General features: G+C 39.4%; 1 protein-coding gene across 5 annotated transcripts in view; it reads left to right on the top strand.

The window, feature by feature from the left end:
• The window catches only part of EPB41L4A (erythrocyte membrane protein band 4.1 like 4A), a 258,301-nt gene that overhangs the window by 132,180 nt on the left and 106,002 nt on the right, over positions 1-20,119 (top strand). For all 5 annotated transcript variants that reach the window (XM_058725063.1, XM_058725071.1, XM_058725076.1 and 2 more), the window contains exons 4-5: positions 10,513-10,564; positions 17,437-17,515. In XM_058725063.1, coding sequence (XP_058581046.1) covers positions 10,513-10,564; positions 17,437-17,515 — 131 coding nt within the window. The remainder of the gene's footprint in view (positions 1-10,512; positions 10,565-17,436; positions 17,516-20,119) is intronic.

A 20,119-nucleotide genomic window follows, 5' to 3' on the forward strand; every position in this document is an offset into this window, starting at 1 on the left:
ATTTGCTATTTCTCATCTCCATTTCAATCATGCAATAAATATTTACTGACCACTGTGTCTCAGGAACTAGAGTGCAATGGTCAGCAATAGTCTTAGAGTTTATATTCTACAAACCACACATGTATGTTCAGATATCAGGTAGTGATAGGTGCTTTGGAGAAGATGATGTGCCAAAGTGACTGGGATGCCATTTCTCTTGTGTGGTCAGAAAAAGCATCTCTGAGATGACATTTAAAATGAGATTTGCATGGCAAGAAGGGAAGGTCCTGGCAGACAGAAGGAGCCAGCAGGGCAGTGGCCCTAAGGCAGGGACAAATAGGAGGTGTTCCAGAACTAGAAGAAGACCAGTGATGCAAGATCGTAGCAAGAAAGAGGGTGATGAAGTGGGATTGGTAGGGTTCACATTACACAGGGCCTAGCAGCCTGGGGTGGGCCACATAGATGATACTGTTAAGAATTTCAAGCGTGGACCTGATAGGATCTGACTGAAGAGCTGGGTTTTGGAAGGGGTGGAGGAGTCAATAGTTGTATTTGGGATAGGTGAAGCTTAAGATGCCAGTGGACATCCAAGAAGAGACGTTAGGTGAATAGTTTGGGCTCCTGAAAGGCTAGAGTCACATTTAGGAATCCCTAGGTTTTTAAAGTCATGAGATTTTAGGGGTTTTAAGGTTGTTAGGGAGAAATAGACTATAAATGCAGGATAAAAAGGGCAAGGCTGCCATGTGCAGCTGTGCTAGCTGTGTGAGTTGGGCATAACCATGCAGTGGCGCTGAGCAGGGAGTCTATATCCTACTTACCTCATAATCCCTGGGGTTGGCTTGGCTCCTCTGTGCCAAGTAACATGTTAGTTAAAGCTGTGTTTAAGCTCAGTCAGTTAAGCGTCTGACTTCATAGCTCAGGTCGTGATCTCACGGTTCGTGAGTTCAAGCCCTGCATTGGGCTCTGCACTGACAGCTCGGAGCCTGGAGCCTGCTTCAGATTCTGTGTCTCATTCTCTCTCTGCCCCTCCCCGACTTGTGCTCTGTCTCTCTCTGTCTCTCAAAAATAAATAAATGTAAAAAAAATAAAATCTATGTTTGTGTTCAGTTACTAGTACAGAGTTTAACCAAACCCTAGCTAAACCACCTGTGTACTTTAATTACTACAGTTTCAGAGTATGTCAGATTTAAGATTTTATTTCAAGATGAGATGATCCCCTAGTCTGAACAGTGACACCTCACTTATGCAGATGCTAGGAATGTGTAGGAAGCAACCTCAGCTATCTGAAATGTCAGCAGAAATTGCTAAGAAAGAACAAGTGTCTCCTGGGCCACACAAAATTGATGTCTTAGGGCCCACTCATAGGATTCAGCCCTTTTCTCATAGGATCTGTCAGTCCTGAGGCCTTGGTTATTTTCATTTTAGGAAATTGGAAAGGAAGAGAGAGTAGATTATACCATTTGATGGGAAGAGTGTCAACCAGTTTGCAGACAAGCTTTAAAACAGGAGTCTAGGGGCACCTGGGTGGCTCAGTTGATTAAGTGTCCAACTTTGGCTCAGGTGATGATCTTGCAGTCTGTGAGTTCATGCCCCGCATTGGGCACTGTGCTGACAGCTCAAAGCCTGGAGCCTTCTTCGGATTCTGTGTCTCCCTCTCTCTCTGCCCCTCCTCTGCTTGCTCTCTCTCTCTCTCTAAAAATAAATAAACATTAAAAAAATTTTTTTTTAAACAGGAGTCTGTCTCCTGGCCAAAAGTATTTGTATTCTTCCTGCATATAAAATGCACCTGTCCTCCAAAGGTCTCCCCAAATCTCATTTATGATGAGATTTGGAGGTCATACTTGAGGTCCACGTTTTCATCAAATCAGGCTCTGGTATTGTTCTTCAAGTTAAAACCCTTAAGTATGGTTCCTCTCAATCTGAAGATCTGTGAATTAAAGGGGTAAGAAAGATAAATTCACACCCTCCCACACTACTATTCAACACATAGGTAGGATAACTGGAAAGACACTTTCATTTAGAATGGGGGGAAACAGGCACATAGCAGTCGCCCACCTGTAACAGTCCCAAAATCCAGCCAGGCACATGTAGCCTTTTCTTTTAATTAGAGCTTGGTCTTACTGCCTAGGAGTGTTCACGTGTTGATTGGCTTGGCTGGGCTTTTGGTTCTGTTCTCTGAATTTTTCTTCCCTTTCCATGAAAAGTGGTGTGTGTTAGCAGCTAAATAGTGTTCTCAGCCTGCTTTTGCCTGTCGAGGATTAGAGGTCCAAAAGCCTCTTTTCAGTGTGTAGTGTCTCTGTTCCTTTAGCTGAGGCTGAACTAATTCTGTTTAAAAACACTGTGTATTTCTTATTAATTGATTTATAATCAACTCTGTTAGACAAAGGCAACACCCACAAACCACTTTGAAATAACCTCTTCTATACCTGAAATTCCTTGTGAGGCTTTTAGCGAAGAATGCCCTTAAGACTCCTAGAAGACCTTTTGCTAGTTTGAAAGGGTCATATTTGATCTCTTTGAGAATTAATAGAATTTTAGTTACATCCATGGTTTCCTGACAGCACTCTGGATTCAGTCTTTGCCCAGAAGCCATTTCTTAATTGTAGCACACTGTTTGCCTTCTGATAAACCTAGGGATGAGAGTTTTATTTTCAAACCCAGTAAGACCTGGATCCTTTATATTTAACAGTTCTTTTCAGCTTATCTCTCTGCTCTTGGATTTCATTGGAGGCAGCAAAAGAAGTCAGTTTGCACTTTGAACAGTCTGCCTGCACATCTCCTTATCTGGATCATCCAACTCATTAGGGACATCTTTTATTTTCCATGTTGCCACAGGCAACAGCATTGCTAAATTCTCTGTCCTAGTGAGGGTCCTCTTTCTTCTTGCTTCTAACAGCTTTCTCTTTGCTTTAGGCCCTCCCAGCAGCCTTCTTGAGGGCCCCAAGGCTTTCACTTACACTCTCCTCCAGGTCCTTCCTGCTGCCTCATGCAAAAAAAAGAAGTGGAGAGTGAGGCCAGATCCTGCAGGGCCTTATCAGCCATCATAAGGACTTTGGATTTTACTTTGAGTGAGAAGAGAAACCACTGCAGGATGTTGAACAGAAGTGTAAAGTGATCTGATCTCTGTTTTAACAGAATTCCTTTCAATGCACAGGTAGATGGAGGGCTTACCAGTAAAGGGGTTGCTTAAGAAATCCAGGTAAACTGGGATGACCGTTTGGATCTGGGAGTGGTGAGAACTTACCAGATTCTGTTTACGTTTTCAACATAGAGCCAACAGGATTTGCAGATGGATCAAAGAGATAGACGGTAAAGAGGTTTTGACCAGAGCCAATGGAAGACTGTTGCGTCATACATGGGGATTCGGGAGACTGCAGGAGAACTGGTTTTTCTAGGAGGGATTAGAACCATCATTTCCCTTTTGGACTTGTAAAGTTTGAGATTCTGATAGACATTTAAGTGGAGATGTCAAGTAGGCAGCTGGATTCTGGGGACAGTTCTGGTCTGGCTATGCATTTGGGAATTGTCGGTACATAGATGGAATTTAAAGCCAGGAGCCTTGCTGTAAGTATGAGCCTGGGGCAGTCTAGCTTTCCTCCTGCTTAAAGAGATAATGAGCAACCAGTAAGGGAAATTGTGAAGGTGTATATGGCCTGTAAGGTGAGAGCAGAAGCCATATGGACAGGTGTCCTAGAAACCACATGACAAATGCCTTTCAAGGGTGAAGGCATCCATCACTAGATTTAGCAGTAGGTGGCGGAATGTGTTCTAAAGGGAGTTCAAGAGGGAGGAGAGCAAACATAGTATAGAATAACCATTTCTCCCCCAGAGATTTAAAATGCAGAAGTGAAACGGGCAGATATTGGGGTCAAAAAGAACTCTTATTTATTTATTTTTTAATTATGGGAGAAATAAAGGTATGAATCGTGCTAGGAATGATTTTATAGAAAGGGAAACTTCAGTCCTGGAAAGGAAGCAGAAAGTTGCTAGAAAAATGTTCCTGAATAGTGGAGAAGGGATGAGGTTCAGTGGAGCAGGGACAGCTCATCTATAGTGATAGAAGACATCAGCACAGATGCAGGCAGGTTTGGTAGATGTCATGAGAAGCCATGCACATTGTCTTCCAACTGCTTCAAGTTTCTCTGTGAAATAAGCAAAGTCATCAGCTCAGAGTATGAGAAGAGGAGAGGAGAAAGTGTGGAGTTACCTAGGCAAGTGAAAGAATAAAATGTGGTAGGGTTCTCGGTTCCCCTGGGTTATTGATAATGAATTTAAAATGAGCCCATCTAGGAGTGCCTGGGTGGCTCAGTTGGTTAAACATCTGACTCCTGATTTCGGCTCAGGTCATGATTGGTTCAGTTCGTGAGCCTTGCATTGGGCACTGCCGTGATAGCGTAAGCCTGCTTGGGATTCTGTCTCCCTCTCTCTCTCTGCCCCTCCCCTGCTCATTCATTCATTCTTTCTCTCTCTCTCTCTCTCTCTCTCTCTCTCTCTCTCTCTCTCTCTCTCTCAAAATAAATAAAAATAAACTTAAAAATAATTACAAAATGAGCACATTTGTGGCTGTACAATATGAATCTCTGTTTATGGCCAGCCTCCTAGGTGCTGGCATAGGGAAGATAGTGAGGTAGAGGGCTTTTTTCAGTGGATATTATGGAGGGAAGATTATGCCAGGGAAATGAGGAAGACTGGAAGTGACACCTTTGCCTGGCATGTGATGCAAGTGAGGACATGGGTGTGGGCTGGGAAGGAGGGACTGTGAACAGGCAGTAGGATGACTGAATTGTGTGTCCTAATGGAATCAGAATTTTAGAGGGAGTGAGCTGAGAAAGGAGGAATTGGCAGTTGAGGGTAAGAATCTTGAAACTGAGGTTATATGTTCCTATCCAGACAGTGCCCCAGAGAATGGCTTGACCTTAGGTTAACATGGAAGGGGGGTCAGTTTCTTGGGTCTTCTGTTCTATAATTTGGGGCAGGTTGTTTAAATATTCAGTGTTTCAGTTTCCTAATTTGCAAAATGACATTTATAGTAGTTCCTACTTCATACAGTTATAAGAGGATTAAATGAATAAATACATGCAACGTCTTCAACAGTGCCTGGCACATGGTAAACATTTAATAACTGTTGTCTGTTACTATTATCCTTTTTTTTTTTTTTTTAACCATTATTTCTAGAACTCTTAGATTGGTGCCAGGGTCCATGGATGGGAACTGAGGAATAGTCCCTGGAGCCAATGACACCTCAGAAGGAGCCAAATGAACCAATAGTGAGACATTGGAATCCACTTTCATTGAAAAATGAGGTCTAATTACGACCCACCCTCCCCCCAATCCCATGTAGATTGTTCAGTTTCAGGCCCTTATTTCTGTTGCTGCTGTGACTTAGCTCCATTATGGTGGTTTTACCTGAGGAGCTACAGCTTCTGTGATTCATACCAAGGAGCAAATTAAAATCACATTCTGTTCATGTTGCTTAGAGGTCATGGGATCCGTCTACAGAGGCACTGGGAAAAGCACAAATAACTATCACAACAGTGCTGGATTTCAGAACATATGTGCAAATTATGTCGACTCCTCAAACTCCCTAGGAATGAACTGTAGTACCATTTTTTGTGGCTCTGTTGTCCCCTATGGATGGTCAATTCTTTTTATACTACTCCCTTAGATCAAGAGATTGCTTTTTTTTTTTAACTGACAAAAACTGTGTGTGCTTTTAAAACCTTTTTGATCTCCAGGAAACATTATTAAATATCATTGTAGCATTCTTAAAATCTCCAAAGAGAATCAGCATTACAGCCAGTGTGAAATAAGATGCAGCCAAGTTTTTTTATTATTTTATGTTGTCCTTGCTTTATCTAAAAATTTTTAGGGCTTGTTGTACCGTTAGAACTCTAGGACTCTCCGAAAGAACAGTTGTCAGATGAAAGGTCGGACTGTGAATTTAATATATATCTTCTGAAGGTTAGGATATTGATTTACTGGAAAGTGTTAGAGTTTTAAGATCTAATTCCAAGACTGTTATCTAGGAAATTGATGAAATTGAGACATTATCAGCCAAGGTGAATGGAAGACGCTCAGGGCATTTAGCCAAGACTGTCAGAGAGGAAGAAGGAACTTGGGCCTGTCTGTCATTTCTTCCCAGGTCACATAAATGCTGTTATTAGGACTGATAGGACTGAAGAGGTAAGAACACCTAACTGCTCGCCTCTTGTACCCTGGCAGAAGGCCAGAGCCAAAGAGGGCTACTGTCTTGACTCCTTAGTGACTGTGTCTTGGGGCTGTAGTCTGTTCATATTGTCTTGTGTGAGGAAGCTGACAGTAGGAATTAGAAAGAGAGATGGTTCCATTTTGGTTAACTGGTACCATTCTACAAAGGAGGATCTAATCCAGCTTGTGAGGATATACAAATTACAGGACATAAATTTGAAATAGCAGGGTAAGGGGAAAGAGGGGGAAGAAAGTGATAGATTTTTCTAGAGAACGAACTGCTTAAATGTTGAGAGAGAACGAGAGATGAGGCTGTCTCTCCTTCTGACCATTGAGGTAGGCAAGTAGGCTTTACACCAAAGTGCAATTCAGAAAAGCCACTCTCTGTAGCCCAGCCCCACAGTGGACAGTGATCTGCTCTCTGCTCCTCTCTCCCCCCAACCCAGAGCAGATGGAAAGACTAGATGCACCTTTTCTCTTAGTGGAAGTCCTCTGTGAACGTTGGTTTCTTAGCTGAGTGTTTGTTAGCTATCGGGCAGCGCTGATTTCAATGCCATGCTTAGCTGTAAAGGACCTGGAGGAATACCTTCTATGTTGTCACTTAAAAATGCTTTAAGATTTTAGGGACAGTTGGGTGGCTCAGTTGGTTAAGCGTCCAACTTCAGCTCAGGTCACGATCTCACAGTCCGTGAGTTTGAGCCCCGCATCAGGCTCTGTGCTGACAGCTCAGAGCCTAGAGCCGGCTTTGGATTCTGTGTCTCCCTCTCTCTCTGCTCCTCCCCTACTCGTGCTCTAACTCTGTCTCTCAAAAATAAATAAACGTTAAAAAATTTTTTAAAAATGCTTTTAGATTTTAAAAATGTATTTGCTTTATGAGTTGCTGAGTTGGTAGACATCATCTTTATAAAAAGTTAAGGCTCTGTTCTCCATTTCTGTATTTTGGAAAAGTTTTTTATTCATGAACTGCTATTCAAAGTTTTTCTCTTCAGTGATGCCTTCCTACACTTAACCTGCAGAACTAGTGTTTTTAGTATATAATTTTGTCATCTCATACGTATTCATCTCGTATACATTATTATCTCACTTAGCATATTGTATTGTAATTCTATGTCTGTGTCTCTTGCTAGGTTGTGAGTGCCTCAGGGCTGAGCCTTTGTTACCCCATATGCCCCAGGATAGGGTCTGATATGACATAGAGCACATATAGTGGGTATTCCATAAATGTTGAATGAATAATATCCCAGTTTTAGAGCCTACATATGTTCTGAATGTAGGCCTCAAAACTGGAGTATCGTGTTCATTGGCAAATTCTTGTGCCCTTTTTACTTCTGGGTTATGGGGTAGCCGCCTGATGTGTTTTGTGGTGATCAGACACGTGCTATGTTTGATGGCTTTTTGATAATGAGCCGTGGCAAGGGCCATTATAGTATGACTCCTTGGTTCCAAGGTCATTTCTTTCTCTTGGTTGAGTGTAAGTGGGTTTTACATTTTAAGATGTTAGCTTGTGAAACTGGTGGCTCATGCTTATTATTTATGTTCTGGTGCATTTATCATCGTCTGACCTCTGTAACCCCTGGCTTCCATTTGAATCAAATAAGATTTGTGCACGGCAAGCGCTGGATTGACGCCTAGCATATCTAATGTGCACTGAGCTGATTGAACAGCATTTGACTGTCCTGATACCCCCCCCCCCTTTTTTTTTTTGCTGCAGAATTGTAATTTCTAACTCATCTCAGAAGCTTCATTGTACTTTTTCACCATACAAAATCTGATTGCTCTCAAAGAAAGAGATTTATTTTGAAATTATATAGATTATCATTGATGGGAGATTTTTGTCATGTTAATGAGTCTTTATTAGATTTAGTTAAAAGCTTCCTGTTTTTTGGGATTTTTTTTTTTTTTTTTGTGATTTAAAAGCATCCTGGAAGGAAAGCAAAACCAAAAATGAATTAGTTTAAAGAATCTTTTTGTAAAGTTTGTTTTCTTGGGATGATGATGTTAGGAGGAGAGAACAGGAAGCTGTCCTCAAACTTCAGTTTCTTTTTAGTTTCAAGTTGAGATTAGACAGAAAACAGTAAGACCAGTGGCCCATTCCATCCCCTCCTTTCCTGTCCCAAGCACTTGGTAAGGCTTCATGTGTAGATGTGATGTAGGGCTGAAACTAAGACCTCATACTATGTGTGTCTTGAAATCTAGGGAAATGGAGAGAGCTTCTAATGGCCAGTAACCCTCAACAACTTCAGGTGGCTGACACCTTGATTTTGTCTTTGGAGCAGAGAAAGTTTGCTCTAAGAAATCTAGAACTTGGAGATGATAAATGGACATTGTCATAAGCCTCTAAGTTTGTGATAAGTTGTTATGACAGCAATAGAAACCTAATGCAAGTGTTTATGGTTATTTGTGTGTGTTTTCCTTAGTTTTATCCTCTTTGGAAAAATCCAGGAATAGTCAAAACTTTTTATTAAACATGAATGGCAAGAAACATTCCATCCACCTGTTTCCATGTTATAGGAAGCATCCATAACTTTATATACTTAGAGGGAAAGGGTCTGCTCTGTGTTCAACACACAGCTTAACATTTGGATTGATTGCACTCTATTTGGATAAATCAGCGTTTCCCTAGGATCCATTATTATAACACCAAAACCATATCTCCTTAGTAGTCACTGTGAGCTCTGAAAGCAGTTAACAGATCCTGGCCTCTGTTCCAAATGCCTTTATTTTAAAAGCGAGTGATTCTACACCTTTAAAAATTGAGAAGTGATAAGGATCAGAATAATGAGAATTGTGTTACAAGTGACTACACTTACATATATTGGTTACTTTACCTTTTAAAAACATTGAAAAACAGTAATTGCTGTATGAGTGGAAAATCGTGAAGATGATACATACAGGGGATAGAGTTCAGTACTGTAATAAAATCATAATAATATGACTATGACATACATTTAGTGTGAATAATTGTTCTAGGAATAAGAGGTGAAGGGGTTGTATAAGATATTACAATTACACTGTATACTTACTGCTATTATTGTACAACAGATCAGGTACTTCTCCCCTCAGTGAAGGGGCAGGGAAAGGGGAACCCGGCAGGAAGATTCTCTTGGATCCTCCTGTGACTTGTGATTCCTGACCCAGAGGTGTCAGGAGAGTGTGAATATTTTCACCATGGTAAACACAAAAGTGCTGGGAATAAAGTGGCTCAAGGTGAACCAGCTCCTACTCCCTGTTGTGAGAATTGCCTCTACATTGAGGAATGTGTGAAAATGGAAACTGGTCAGTTTGGCCCTTGGGACCTCCAACCCTTGACCCGCAGGGCACCGGAAGCCCTTCTGCTGTGCACTTCTATGGGAGACCCCGATGCTCCCCCCTGTGCTTTATTGCTTCTCCCTTGCTGTTCCCCCACATGGAGGGGCAGGGATAGAGGATTGTTCCTTTTTTTCTTTTTTTTTAAGTGATTTTATTTCACAAAAGTAAGATTTAAGGAAGGCCTCTCACCAGGGCCAAAAATTCTCCTATTACTATCTAAATTTCTGTTCCTCAAAGATTAACTTGAATTCATAAACAAGTACCTTAGACTGGCTAAAGACATTTAATAAGAATTTGACCCTCAGACCTTAATAATAATCATCACTAGTATGTGCTGCATATTTAGTATGAACCAGGGACTATTCTAAAAACTTTAGGAATTCATGTATTTAATCCTCACAGCAAGCGTATGAAGAATGTTTGGAGAAGTCAAGTAACTTGTTCCAGGTTCCATGGTGATGATGAAGGAAGAGCCAGGACCAAATCCAGCTGGGTCTGCTCTGGGACTTGGACCCTCAGCCACTGTGCTGAGTTGCCTTTCCTGGATACTTGATAAGGATTTGATTTAATTTGTTTGCTTTCTTCCTGATATCTAGCAGTACTACCTGTAAGGGATGGGACCGCAAGTGAAGAGGGTGAGGGCATTTGAAGGAGAAATGGCTGCAGGGCGGTTGTGATGGGACTTTGGAAAGAGACTTGGGGAGCATTCTCTGCAGCCATTGTTTTCCTGCTCATCAGCATCTTGAAATTACTGACCTTATAATCAGCACGAGAACTTAACCAAGAACCTACAACTACTGTTTCTCTTCTCTGCTCCTCTCTGAACATCAACATCATTTTTCTTTTAGTGTTCTAGCCACAGAAAGCTCTTAAGTATATTTCTGTGTATATGTAATAAGTTAAATATTTATTAAGCATTTAAATTTCATTTCAAATAACACTTGACAAGTATTCTTAAAGTGAAGGCCAATGAAAAACAACTAATGTCTATAATCACCCTTTTTTTCCCCCTCACAGTATTGGCTGGATCCTGCAAAAACCCTTGCTGAACACAAAGAACTAATCCACAGTAGGTATTTAATGTTAATTTTTTTAAGGGGTGCCTTGAAAATGATATAATGTCTGTGATTAGTTGGATGCAGAGATATGCTTTAGTGCTACAGGAATGAGTACTAGTACTCGAGTACCAGAATATGGAAATGGGTGTTGTGTGCATTGCCAGACTCTGACTCCAAACCCCGATTAAATTTTTGGTTATAAAGAAACTGACTGGATCTAAATATTGAATTTGGCTTGGGTATGCCTGTGCTTGACTTGTCAGTGATTTTTAAAATTTTCTTGTCTTTAAAATTTCACGTTAAAACGCAGAGAGGCATTGATGTGGAAGAAAAGGTGGACATCTGACTTTCTCAAGAGCTTGAGTTTCTTGGGTTAAGGAGTGGTTTTGTCATTCACACTCTTATTTGCTGAGGCAGTAATTAAGGACTGCCCTTATGTCCTGAAAGATGTCTATGACTGCAGAAAGGATCCATCTGTTTATAGGGGCTACCTTTTAGTTTTAGCAATATGAATCTTATTAGGTAACTGAGAGTATAATTAAGGTTATACTCCATAACACAGATTTTTATTTATAAAAGTATATGCCCGCGTGCACATACATGCGATCCTTAAGTATGTGAAAGGGTAGTTATATTTTAATTATCCTTTTAAAAATGTGATAAAATATATGACATAACATGTACCATGTTAACCACTTTTGAGTGGCATTAAATACATTCATTGTGCAACCATTACTACTTTCTCCAAAAATTTTCCATCATCCCAAACTGAAACTTTGTACTCATTAAACTATTTTGCTTTAATGTGAAAATTATTTCTAATAAGAGGTAGTAGATTCGTTGGGCCTGTATGACCCCCCATTCTGAATCTGTACTTCATGTGTTTATATAATGGCTTATTCATGGTGATAAAATTGGTCGCTTCACGGACCTGAAGGGCAGGAACAAAGCTGTGCCTCAGAAGGGAACTGGAAACCAGGAATTGCAAAACTATCAGGAACTCAGCAAGTACTATTTCTCTGAACATCAGCATCATTTTTGTTTCTCTCTGTTTATCCATGTCTATGGGGGAAGCCTCCACAGTTTCCAGGTTGCAGCTGTAGCCACAGGCAGACTTGACTGGCTGTCTCTGAATGCAGGTCCCAGTTCTATGGGAGGGTACATCTGACTAGCCCAGTTTGAGTCAGGAACTCACCTCAGTCTATTTGGCCATGTCTGGGCTTCTTCAAGGTCAATACAAACATAGCTGCTAGGGGGCATTCTGGATGAGATTGGGCAATGGTTTCAGAAACGGGGGCTTGGGGCCAGCCTGTGGGGGTGAGAAAGAACCCTCAAAATATATACCTTAGGTATCACCAAGTTCTGCCTACTCAGCCTACGCAGGAGTAAGTCGTAATTCATAAGGGGTTCATGACTTGCCATGGGTGAGAAGCTAGTTGGTAGCAGAAGTCTTCTGATTTCCAGTGCTTCTGTATTTCTAGTCCTCTTCCTGAATGAGCTGCCTACTAAAGGCCAAGAGGGGAGGGATGAAGATGCAAGGAGTGAGCTATGAATGCAGGCAACTTCCATGAGGTATCTGCATATAAATGGTGGGAGTGCCAATTTAAAAAGTGCCATCCTTCAGGATGTAGAAATCTGTACTTCCCTCCAAAATTCAGGTATAGTAATAAATATAGCAAATCTATCTTTTTGAACCAAATACTTAAAATAAATACCAGTTTAAAAATTAGAAAAATGTCAGGAATGATTATTTTAAAACAAACTCACAGGGTTTTTATTAATAAGTTGAGATTTCTATCCAAGTGGTGAAGAAAAGTGTAAATTATTTAGGGTACACTATTAGTGTTCCTAAGTACATTTGAAGTATTTATTTCTTCACATGGTATGAAATATTCTTTTTAAATATCTATAATCTGTATAATTGCTTTTTAATCCTAAATAAATATCTTCCTATCAAAAATTTGATGCATAGTAAGAATAAAACACCGATAGTAAAGGAAGATGATATAACTAAAGAATACATAATCTTTATATTTCATCTCATGAAATAATTTGATAATTAATGAAGGAAAATGGCTGTCATGCCTCAAGTAGATCAGTCAGAAAGAATGTCTGTAATAATGATGGAGTATTTGCTAATTACCGGGATTCTCATGGGTGAGTTTTGATTTTTCTTGATATTTCTTGATATTTCTCCTTCTCATTGAAGACTTACTATTATTAAAGGCCTTGAAATTAGTCACAAAAGGTATAGTAGAGGATTTCCATTTTCTGGCTTCTGTATTTTTTGCTAAACTAAACAATATTAACTTACTTTACATGAATATTTCTTAAAGGTAGATTCTGTTGAAAGAGATTCAAGATAATAATAACTTAGGAGTTTTCTTCATCAGTGCCTAATATTTATAGTCAGTCTTAGAACAGTAAGCCAAAAAATATCTGATCAGATGTATCCTTGCTCCAGAGTGTCCATTTCCATAGCCTTAGATTGATCTATAAAACAGTGATGTGTGTGACAGTATTTGCTTACTCTGAAGGTATTATAATTCTTTTCCCTGAGAGGCTATAAGGAATAGTGGCCATAAAGCACTGAACTCTAGGTATTAGCAAACTTGGTTCTCAACCTTGTGATCTTAGCCATGTTGTTTACCACTTTGGATATTTACCTGTCTTCCCTATGTTACCAGGTGGTTTTGCAAAATCACACGCTTACGAAATATTTTTATACATTATCAAATGCAGTCAAATAGTAGTGATGCCTTATATTTAGAACACAAACCATTTTATATGCAAGTGGGAAATAGCTGATTTGAGCCAAAAGTCCTTAAAGAAAATTTGCCAAAACTGAATGTTTTTAATTGTGTATTTTTTGAACTTCTGCTTAACTGCTCATCATTAAGCACGTTTGAAGCGGCGAGGCTTGGTCAGTAGGGTGTAATCTGTCACGTTGCAGAGAATAAAAGCAACTCTGGAATCCGGACAGGGCCTTCTTCCCTTTGTGCACTGTCTCCACAGCATCTGTGCTCCTCCCGGCCCCTAGATCCCAGCCCCCCGTGGCCTGCAGGCACAGGCAGACCCATCTGCTCAGGAACACAGAGCTGACTGACAGAGATGGATCGGCAGACGGTGGACTTCCTGGTTCTTCTAAATATTTAATAATCTGTGCCTCCCTGACATCGATGTTCAGGGGTAAAGGTGTATTTGTCAGAAATATAAACATAGTGATTAAGTGATCATAGAAATTAAACATATGGAATCAAGTCTAATGCTAAAAATTATAACAAAAAATTTTTAAATTCAGTTTTTAAAAAAGCTCTAGCTTAAGGAACACCTTGTCCAGAAAGGCATAGATGAGGGGAGAGGAGCAAGGCCCTACTGTCGGTTAACTTCTGTATGCCAGGAACAGGGCTTCCACAGACACAGCACATGTGTGTCATGATAACAATAAATAATAACAAAATTTGTATATTAAAAATGCATTATGACTTTATGACCTGTTCAGCTTAACTTCCTTTCCCCAGCCTCTAAATTTGTCCCTTTTTTTTTTTTTTACTCAGTAAAAATGAAAATAGACTGGGGTTACTTTGTGTCAGTTACACACTGTCAGAGACTTGGGGTCACAATATGTAAGTGGAAATATTTTTACTGACATGTATACTTGACATCCTTTTTTGTGTGGGAGAGCTTTTGTTGAAGAAAAAAATTAGAAATTATGACCACTGATTAATATACCAGGTAAGAAATACATTTTAAAACAGATTTAATATAAGATCTAGTTACTACACTGCACAGAAGTTTTGGAAACAGTACAGGTTAGATTCAGACCCTCTGAAATAGAAATATGTCTAGTGAGAGCATAATATGATGTTTTTGGCACCCAGGGGGCTTGTGTTCTCTTGCACAATATGAATGCTGAATTATATTTTATGTTTCCCCATGTAAGTACAATTCCAGCTTTATTCCACATATATATATTTGTGCACATTGTTGTTTTTTTTTTTTTTTTTTTTTTTTTTTTTTTTTGGTATTTGTGCACATTGTTCTTCTGTGTGTAGTAAATGACTGAGATGAGAAATGTCTTCTTAAATATATAAGAACACATTCTCAGGGGCGCCTGGGTGGGTTGGGTGTCTGACTCTTGATTTCAGCTCAGGTCTTGATCCCAGGGTCATGAGATTGAGCCCTGCATCAGGCTCCGTGCTAAGTGCGGAGCCTGCTTGAGATTCTGTCTCTCCCCCTCACTCTGCCCCTCCCCTGCTTGCTCTCTCTCTCAAAAAAATTTTTTTTAAATAAATAAATAAAATTAAAAAACCCACATTCTTACATTCAGAAAAGTTTAGGAATGAGACAAATATTGCTTATAATCCTACCACATAGCCTCACTGATGATCTTTTTTTTTTTTTAAAGGTTAGAGATACATATGGAAAGAAAATTACTAGTTTTTCTAAGAGTGGAATTTAAATGTTCTCACACACAAATAAAAAAAAGTAAATATGTAAATATGTGAAGGACAAATGTGTTATAGGCGAATCCTTTCATAATGTTTACATATAGCCAATCATCACATTGCACATTTTAAATGTGTTGCAATTTAATTTGTCAGTTATACCTCATGAAAGCTGTGGAAAAAAAGTTTCCAGTTCTGCTTCTCAAAGTTTGCCAGTGTCTTTTCTTGTGTATTCTTCTAGGGTGGAATACATATTTTCATAGATAATTTCTTCTTCACAAAAGGGATATTTCTGCCATCAGAAATAGATTAGAAATCTTTCCCAGTCAGCACATGGAGTTCTCCCTCTGCCCATTTAAACAGTTGCAGGGTGCCATATATACTTCCTGTGGTTGACATAAACGGTCCACCTGCTGCTAAGCATTTAAGTTTGGATACTATATCCGTTTATTTGTATCAGCTTTTTACAGATGCATATTTTTGTACTTTTTGCAATAGTAATAGGTGGGTGGTTTAAAAACCATTTGTTTTATCATTAACTTTTCTTCATTATGAAGAAAAATACATGTATGTTGTAGAAAATGTGAAAATGGGAAAATTATGAATAAATAAAAACTGTGCATAACCTCACTAACCATAGATAAGAACTGGCAACATTCTGATATATTTGATCTTCTCTTTTTTTCCTGTGTTCATGAACACATAGATGTGTACCTACTTAGATACCAATAGTTGTCCTACTGTTACATAATTCTCAATCCTATTTTTTATTTTATATTTTCTTGGGTGTTTAAAAGTTCTTAGTATAATTTTTTTAAGTTTATTTATTTCTAGAGAGAGTGAGCAAGTGTGTGCATGGGGCAGGGGCAGAGAAAGGGAGAGAGAGAATCCCAAGCAGTCTCTGCACTGTCAGCGCAGAGCCTGGTGTGGGGCTTGATTCCAGGAACCACAAGATAATGGCTTGAGCTGAAATCAAGTCAGACGTTGAGCTGACTGAGCCCCCGGGGGGGGCCCCATGAGTGTAATTTTTAAAACAACTTTATTGAGGTACCTTTAACATATAAAAATTATATAAATTTAAGGTGCACAGTTGAATGTTTCAATATATGAGCCGGGCACGGTGGCACCCACCTGTAGTCCCAGCTACTCAGGAGGCTGAGGCAGGAGGATCGCTTGAGCTGAGGAGTTCTGGGCTGTAGTGCGCTATGCCCATCGGGTGTCCGCACTAAGTTCGGCATCAATATGGTGACCTCCCGGGAGCGCGGGACCACCAGGTTGCCTAAGGAGGGGTGAACCAACCCAGGTCAGAAACGGAGCAGGTCAAAACTCCCGTCCTGATCAATATATGTATATATCATAAAAAGATCATCACAATCAAGTTAAATAACTTATCTATCACCTCTGCATAATTGCGTGCGTGTGTCTGTGTGTGTGTGTTTGCATGTTATCATTAACTGTAGACACCATGCTGTTCATTAGATCCCCAGAACTCACTCATCTAGCATAACTGAAACTTTGTACCCTTTGGCCAACATCTCATTTCTCCCTCCCAGATTCCCTGGCAACCACCATTTTACTCTCTGCATCTATGTATGTGACTATTTTAGATTCCATATATAAGTGAGATCAGGCAGTATTAGTTTTTCTCTGTGTCTGGCTTATTCCACCTTGCATAGTGTTCTCCAGGTTCATCCATGTTGTCTCAAATGAGAAGGTTTCTTTCTTTTTTATGGCTGAATAATATTCCTGTGTGTGTGTGTGTGTGTGTGTGTGTGTGTGTGTGATGTGATGTGATGTGATATATATAGATAGTATCCATTAGTTCACTGATGGACACTTACATTGCTCCTATATCTTAGCTATTATGATTAATGCTGCAATGAATATGGGAGAGCACATACATCCCCGAGATCCTCATTTCATTTCCTTTGGATAAATACACAGTAGTGGGATTGCTGGATCATGTTGTAATTCTCTTTTTAATTTTCTGAGGATTTACATACTGTTTTCCATAATGGCTGAACCAATTTACATTCCTAGCAACAGTATACAAGGGTTCCCTTTTGTCCATATCCTCACCAACACTTTTGTCCTATTGCTAATTGCCATTCTTATAGGCGTCTGGTGATATCTCATGGTTTTGATTTGCATTTCCCTGATGATTAGTGATGTTGAGTATCTTTTCATGTGTCTGTTGGACATTTGTATGTCTTCTTTAGAAAAATGTCTATTCTGGTCCTTTGCCCATTTTTAAATTGGGTGGTTTGTTTTTTGCTATTGACTTGTTAGGGTTCCTCATGTATTTTGGGTATTAACCCCTTATTGAATATGCAGTTTGCAAATATTTTTGGTGAGTGTAATTTTTAATAGTTGTATGATATTACACTTCTACTTTGACTAATTTTTAATATGAAATTTAACTTTTCTTATTTTAGCTGGACCTCCATATACTTTGTATTTTGGTATTAAATTCTATGCTGAAGATCCGTGTAAGCTTAAAGAAGAAATAACCAGGTATAGTATTGACTTTGCTTTTGAACAATTCATGTATGGCATATACAGAGGGCTTTATTTAATACAAACTGGGGTCAAACATTTGGATGTGTGTCTACCTTGTTTTGTAATGCATCTCCACTGAGAGTTAAATTTAAACTAGCATTGCATGAGGAAGATCAGTGTCTGATGATAGATGTGTGTGAACAATGGCATGAACCCGGGTGACATGATGATAGATTTTGCATCTGCTGTGATGGGATATTTCTGTATCATTATTGTGAAGACTGCATTTGGCCTTTGTAGTCAGTAGCCGTTTGAACTGTGTAAAAGAAGGATATTTTGATACTCCGTTTGCATATGTAAATACAAATTTGAACAGCCAGTTATTTCTCTTTATTTGGTTATAGCTTAAATGTGAGTTGTCCAGGGCTTTTGTTTATCTCCACAGGAAATGAAAAGATAATTGCTTTCAGTATAAAGGAGAAAAACAACAACAACAACAACAACAACAACAACAACAGGGTTTCACAGTGTATTCTTTCACCTTTGTCATCAAATATTTTATTTCAGTTATGGCAGAATTTCCAGTTGGTATTGATTATATTATTAAAAATAGTCCATGCCAACATTTGAAAGTGGCTTATAAAGAGCAGGCAGTAGTGTTAGGTTTTCACTGAACTCCACTAGACTGTATGTGGTAGCAAACAAAAGCATTTTCCCTGACTTAACTCTAAGTGGTCAGCTTTCTTAGTGAACCCGTATCACTGGCTCAAGGAAAGCTGAATGCGTTGTTCAAAACCTTGGAAATTGTGTCTTTGATAACGAAGGTGGTCTGTGGTTTTGTTCCTATTCCATCCTTTCATGGTTTTCCTTAGATTCTTTTGTCTTGATTCTGGACTGCACTCAGAAGAGTGAGAAAAGAGGAGGCGAAGTGGACCTTTCCTGTGCTTCTCTGGAGTGCTGTAATTAGGCCTCATTTTTAGAACTGTGCCAAGCTTCATTCACATCTTCCATCTCCACTTTATAAAGGACCACTTTTAAAGGAGGGCTGTCCTGTGAGGCCTTCCAGGAGCACACCTCTATGGGGGAAGGGCCGTTGTGTTGGGAAGGAATTAAGGAGAGGGGTCATATTTACATTAGAGCTTCGTGAATAATCTTTGCAGTTGACGGATTTCTGAGTTATGGGCTCATGGGGAAACTGAGTCCAAGTGGTAAACACACACAAAGGCACACACACCCATGTTTGTAACTTATTAGGAAATTGCAAGGAAATAACATTTTATGAAAATACCAGGAAAGTCCTTCATTTTGAGGTTGTCAGTAACTTCTCTGTGCCTCACTTTCCTCAACTGTAAATTTGGAGATCTACCTGTCTCATAAAGTTTTGTAAGCATGAAATGGTGTACTAAAAATAATGTAAAGCTTGTGTTAGTTGGCTGCGTTTGGTCAGCAAGTGCTTGATAAATGGTAGCACCTACTATTTCATTCGCTCCTCGCTCCAGCAGGTCAGTGGAGTTACATCTTGAGTGAGGGTTGGGTTCCAAAAGATACTCGATTTATTATTCATAAGGAGAGAAATGGGTGTTTTAGAATGCATTATTTTAAACCTGTTCACCTAATATTAGGAACAGAAATTTCCCTTCAGAATCCACTACCAGCTCGTGAGCAGAATGTACAGATTTGTGGGTAACGTACAACCTCACAACATATTCCCTGCAATCTTCTTTTCCTCACATATTAGACCAGATCATGTAGCTAAGAACCAGATTACAGAGTTGGCTTCCAGCTAGTAGCCATGACCTAAAATAATTTTTTTTTTTTAATTTTTTTTTTCAACGTTTTTTATTTATTTTTGGGACAGAGAGAGACAGAGCATGAACGGGGGAGGGGCAGAGAGAGAGGGAGACACAGAATCAGAAACAGGCTCCAGGCTCTGAGCCATCAGCCCAGAGCCTGACGCGGGGCTCGAACTCACGGAACGCGAGATCGTGACCTGGCTGAAGTCGGACGCTTAACCGACTGCGCCACCCAGGCGCCCCCTTTTTTTTTTTTTTTTTTAAATAAAATAATTTATTTTTATTGCCCAGAGCATATAGTTGAGCTTAGGTAAGTTTAATATGACTCAATATGATATCACTACATACTGATTTTTAGAATGTCCTGAAGATTAAGTCATTAATTTGCATGAATAGGTTCATTTAAATGGATAGGCATCATGGACCTTACAAAGGGAGTCAATTGCATGAGATGATTTTGGCAAAAGTGAAACTAAAACCCAAACCCCAAATCTCCCAATATATGCTATTAAAGGAAAAGTATACTTAGGTCAGCATTTGCAAGTTGAACATTTATCTTGCTTCAATTCTCTGGAAAACTCTTCCAGCCTACTGTGTATTGGCTCTTGGGTTGTTCGTAAGTTTTGACATGAAAATTAATGCTATCTAAAGTCTCTTCTCTTCATCGGCTCTTTAGATAATTTGTGTCCTCATGGTATCTGTTAAGCTTATTTTTAATTCTGATTCAAAATATTACAACAGCCTTCCACATATTCTGGATCATTATAGCTCTGTATCCCCTGCACACTTGATAAGCATAACACACATTTTGGTTAAGAAGACAGGC

Source organism: Neofelis nebulosa, chromosome 1 (genome assembly GCF_028018385.1).
Source record: "Neofelis nebulosa isolate mNeoNeb1 chromosome 1, mNeoNeb1.pri, whole genome shotgun sequence".
NCBI lineage: Eukaryota > Metazoa > Chordata > Mammalia > Carnivora > Felidae > Neofelis > Neofelis nebulosa.